This window comes from Mandrillus leucophaeus, unplaced genomic scaffold, assembly GCF_000951045.1.
Source record: "Mandrillus leucophaeus isolate KB7577 unplaced genomic scaffold, Mleu.le_1.0 Scaffold60, whole genome shotgun sequence".
Lineage (NCBI taxonomy): Eukaryota > Metazoa > Chordata > Mammalia > Primates > Cercopithecidae > Mandrillus > Mandrillus leucophaeus.
This window is the reverse complement of record NW_012106475.1, coordinates 7,002,172-7,006,996: the sequence shown is the minus strand read 5'-3', so window position 1 is coordinate 7,006,996 and position 4,825 is coordinate 7,002,172. Positions and strand designations below refer to the sequence as shown.

The 4,825-nt window shown below is 40.9% G+C and overlaps 1 protein-coding gene across 1 annotated transcript in view; it reads right to left on the bottom strand.

Moving 5' to 3' along the window:
* NEMF (nuclear export mediator factor) overlaps positions 1-4,825 on the bottom strand; it is a 73,762-nt gene that overhangs the window by 7,460 nt on the left and 61,477 nt on the right. Inside the window, exons 26-27 of the mRNA XM_011999770.1 lie at positions 760-837; positions 421-635 (exon numbers count right to left, since the gene is read on the bottom strand). Coding sequence (XP_011855160.1) covers positions 421-635; positions 760-837 — 293 coding nt within the window. The remainder of the gene's footprint in view (positions 1-420; positions 636-759; positions 838-4,825) is intronic.

Sequence of the window (4,825 nt, the reverse complement as noted above, 5' to 3'; positions counted from 1 at the left end):
CCTGGCTAATATTTTTGTATTTTTTAAGTAGAGACAGGGTTTCACCATGTTAGCCAGGATGGTCTCGATCTCCTGACCTTGTGATCCGCCTGCCTTGGCCTCCTAAAGTGTTGGCAATACAGGCGTGAGCCACGGCGCCCGGCCTCTCTGTCTTAATTTAACTCAGTTCCCGTCAGAATCAAAGCCTCTCCATAAAACTGATTACTTCCTAAAGGCTTGTAACAAAATTTTTATCAGCTATCAATACTACCATTTCATGCTTAGATAAGATATTGCAATTTTAGTCTTTCAGGTTATATTTCTGAGATGACATTCCATTAAGAATAGGGTTACCCACTTGTCTTGGTTTTAGCACTGAAAATCCCATGTCCTGGGAACCCCAGGATGGTTAATCACCCTAATTAAGAAGCAGAAGCCCACATGTATAGTAGCCTTACCTTGTCATCATGTGGATCATCTACAGCAAAGTCTTGTAACTCATGAGTTACAACCTCAAGGAACGGAGTTTCTTTCTTAATGTTGTCAGAGATCCTTTGTCCACCTCTGGGTTTCTGGGGCTGTTTCTTCACAGGTTCATCCTTTGTTTTTCCTTTCTTCCCCTTCTTCCCTTTTTCTTCTCTGTTTGAACCTGCAGACTTTAATTCATAGAGGAAACATTAGTCAGTGTTAAGAATGTATTGAATGCCCGTCATATGCTAGGCAGTGGACTAGATGCCCATTTGAAAAGCAAAAGAAAAAATGTTTTTAGATGTTACTTACCCCCAGCAATTTCATGATAAGTTCACGGTCTTCTTCATCCTGGTCTTTGTATTTTTCTTTCATTTTTTTCATTTTACTCTACAAAATCAGAAGATTTTGGTTGGAAATATTCAGCAGCAAAAAAATGTCAACAAATACTTGCAAAGAAATGGTGTTACTTTATATTCTCTGTCAAAAATGCTTCCTGAATAAGGCACTATTATAATAAACAATATGAAGTCTACAAAGTTGGATAACCGAAGTCCTCATCCTCAAGGAATGTACCATAGGGTGGAGAGAAGATACACAGAGAAGTAAGGATAAATTAACACAACATAATGAACTGCGAGGAAGAAATAAAGTAAAACAGTATTGGAAAAGCAAGTCTAAAAAGAAAGAGAATAGTAATAGCAAGTCATCACATTTGGTTGGAGTCAGGGTACACATGGAGGAAGAACAAGAAATAAAGCAGCAAAGCTAGGCTAGGCACTTATTCTAGAGGCTTTCAAGACTCTGTATTTTATTTAAAAACCAGTTATTCTTTACCCTGATTACATCCCCAAATCACTCTAGGGGTTTTAAACTATAAACATCCAGGCCCCACCCTAGAGATTTTTGTCTTGATTAATTGTATTAGCTAGGACCAAAATAACACATTTTGAAAATTGTGAAGACTTCCCTAAACAGGACACAAACGCCGTAAAAGAAGACTGATAAATCAGCTTAATTAGAATTTTAAAATGCTACTCATCAAAAAAGACTATTAGAAAAGTGAAAAAGAGCAAGCCCCAAAGTGTGAAAAGCACTTGCAATACATATATCCAAGAAAGGATTTGTATTCAGGATTAGAGAGAACTTGTATACATCAACTAGAAACATAGGACAAACCAATTTTTAAAATAGGTGCTTCGAGGTCCAAAAAACATGAGAAAGTGCTCAATATCATTAGTCATCAGGGACATGAAATAAAAGCCAAATGAGCTATCAGCATATATACACACTTAAATGACTGAAAAAAGAAAACCTGACAATACTAAGTGTTACTACGGATGGGGGGTAACTGGACTCTCATACACTGCTTGGTGGGAAACTGACACAGGTACTCTGGAAAACTGACTGGCAGTATCTAATACAGCCAAACAACATGTATGCCACAACCCAGAAAATTCCACTCATATGTATATGAACAGAAATGCATACTTATGGATCCAAAAGTCATGTGAGGGTCTGGCACGGTGGTTCACGCGTGTAATCCCAACACTTTGGGAGGTCTGGGCGGGTGGATCATCTGAGGTCAGGAGTTCAAGACCAGCCTGACCAAAATGGTGAAACACCATCTCTACCAAAAATACAAAAAAAAACAGCCAGGCGTGGTGGTGCATGCCTGTAATCCCAGACACTTGGAAGGCTGAGGCAGGAGAATCGCTTGCACCTGGGAGACAGAGGTTGCAGTGAGTCAAGACCATGCTATTGCACTCCAGCCTGGGCAACAAGAGTAAAACTCTGTCTCAAAAAACAAAAAGTCATGTGGGGATATTCTTAGAAAGTGGCAAGCATGAGCCTTCCGGCTGGGCGCAGTGGCTCACGCCTGTACGCCCAGCACTTTGGGAGGCCGAGGCGGGTGGATCACAAGGTCAAGAGCAAGACCATCCTGGCCAACATAAGTGAAACCCCATCTCTATTAAAAATACAAAAATTAGCTGGGTGTGGTGGTGTGTGCCTATAGTTCCAGCTACTCAGGAGGCTGAAGCAGAAGAATCACTTGAACCCAGGAGGAGGAGGATCCAGTGAGCTGAGATCACACCACCACTGTACTCCAGCCTGGCAACATAGCAAGACCCTGTCTCAAAAAAAAAAAAAAAAAAAAAGAAACTGGCAAACAAGCATGAGCCTTCTGGGATGCTGGAAACATTCCAAGTAAAGTATCTGGATCTGAGTGGTGGTTTCACAGATGTGTGTGCTTACAAAAAATTCACTGAGGCCGGACACGGTGGCTCATGCCTGTAATCCCAGCCCTTTGGGAAGCCAAGGCAGGCGGATCACGAGGTCAAGAGATCAAGACCATCCTGGCCAACATGGTGAAACTCTGTCTCTACTAAAAATACAAAAAGTAACCAGGCATAGTGGCTACTTTTGAACCCGGGAGGTGGAGGTTGCAGTGAGCCGAGATCGGGCCATTGCACTCCAGCCTGGGCAACAGAGCGAGACTCTGCCTCAAAAAAAAAAAAAAAAAATTCACTGAGCCAAAGATTTGTGCATTTTACTATTATGTACACTGTACCTCAAAAAAATTGAGAAAAACTATTGTTACCAATAAACTGGACTGAGAAATGGAAAACCTGATGACAACAGAGTTTCTTAGAAAATACAACTTCAGAAAACCAACTTCAAAAAAAATCCCAGAAAACCTGAATAAACCTAAGTCATTAAATAAACTGAAAATAGTTCTTAAAACTCTCCTCACAATAGCCGGGCATGGTGGCACACATCTGTGGTCCCAGCTACTAGGGAAGCTGACGTGGGAGGATTGCTTGAGCCCAGGGGGTCAAGGCTGCAGTGAGCCAAGATTGCAACACTACATCCCAGCCTGGGCAACAAAGCAAGACTCAGTCTAAAAAAAAAAAAAAAAATCTCCTCACAAAACCCAAAACATTAGGTCTACTTTTATAAGCAAATGCTATCCAATTTCAAGGAACAATCTCCATTTTGTGACAGAGTCTTGCTCTGTCACCCAGGCTACAGTGCAGTGCATGACCTCGGCTCACTGCAACCACTGCCTCCTAGGCTCAAGCAATTCTCCTGCCTCAGCCTCCAAGAAGCTGGGACCTTACAGGTCCCGCCACACCCGGCTAATTTTTGTATTTTTAATACAGATGGGGTTTCACCATGTTAGCCAGGCTGGTTTCAAACTCCTGACCTCAGGTGACCCAACCGCCTCAGCCTCCCAAAGTGCTGGGATTACAGGCATGAGCCACCGTGCTCGGCCACAATCTCCATTTTATACAAAGTTCTAGAGAGCAGAAAAAGCAGGAGAGGTCCTAAACTTATTTTATGAAACTGATATAATGTTTAAACACAAAAACCAGGCAGAGACAGTATGAGAAATTAGAGGCCAATTAATAGATTTTGCTCAAGTAATATACCATACTGACTGATTAATAGAGAAAATAATGCAATAGGCTGGGCATGGTGGCTCATGCCTGTAACTTTAGCACTTTCAGAGACCAAGCAGGAGGATAACTTGAACCTAGGAGTTAGTGACCAGCCTGGGCAAATAGGAAGACCCTGTCTCTAAAAATAATAAAAGTAAAAATTAGCCAGGCATGGTGGCACACGCCTGTGGTCCCAGCTGTTTGGGAAGCTGAGGTAGAAAGACGGTTTGGGCCCAGAAGGTTGAGGATGCAGTGAGCCATAACCATTCCACTGCATTCCAGCCTGGGCGACAGAGTGAGACCCTGTCTCAAAAACAAAAAAACAAGCAAAAAGAATCCAACAGATACAGAAAAACCATTCAGAGACATTTAGCTCATCATTATTAAAAAAAACTTTCAAAAAGGTATCCTCCAACAACCCAAAGGAAACGTCCCACAATGATAAAATCTTAGAAACAGTTCCTTTAATGGCATTAAGATATACACAATTACTACTTCTATGAAACACAATACTTTTGCTTTTCAGTCACTGCAAAAAACATGGGGAAAATAAAAAGATATTAAGACTAGAAGAAAAGCCATAATTTGCAGATGATATGACTGCCTACAGATGAAGTATTAAAATTAGTAAGTGCTCTGTAAGATTGCTCATTACTAGATCAACATGAATGGTGTCTTCCCATGTACCAGCAAATAACAACTAGGAAATGAAAGTTTTAAAAATAGGTAGGGCGCAGTGGCTCACATCTGTAATCCCAACACTTTGGAAGGCTGAGGCAGGCAGATTGCTCAATTATAGTTTTATAATTGCACAATTATGGTTTTCCATAGGCAGACTCAAAGTGGTTAAAATGACAATTCCCCAGAAAATAATCTAAAAATTTAATGTATTTTAACAAAAATTCTATCAGGATTTGCCTTGAAACTTAACCTAT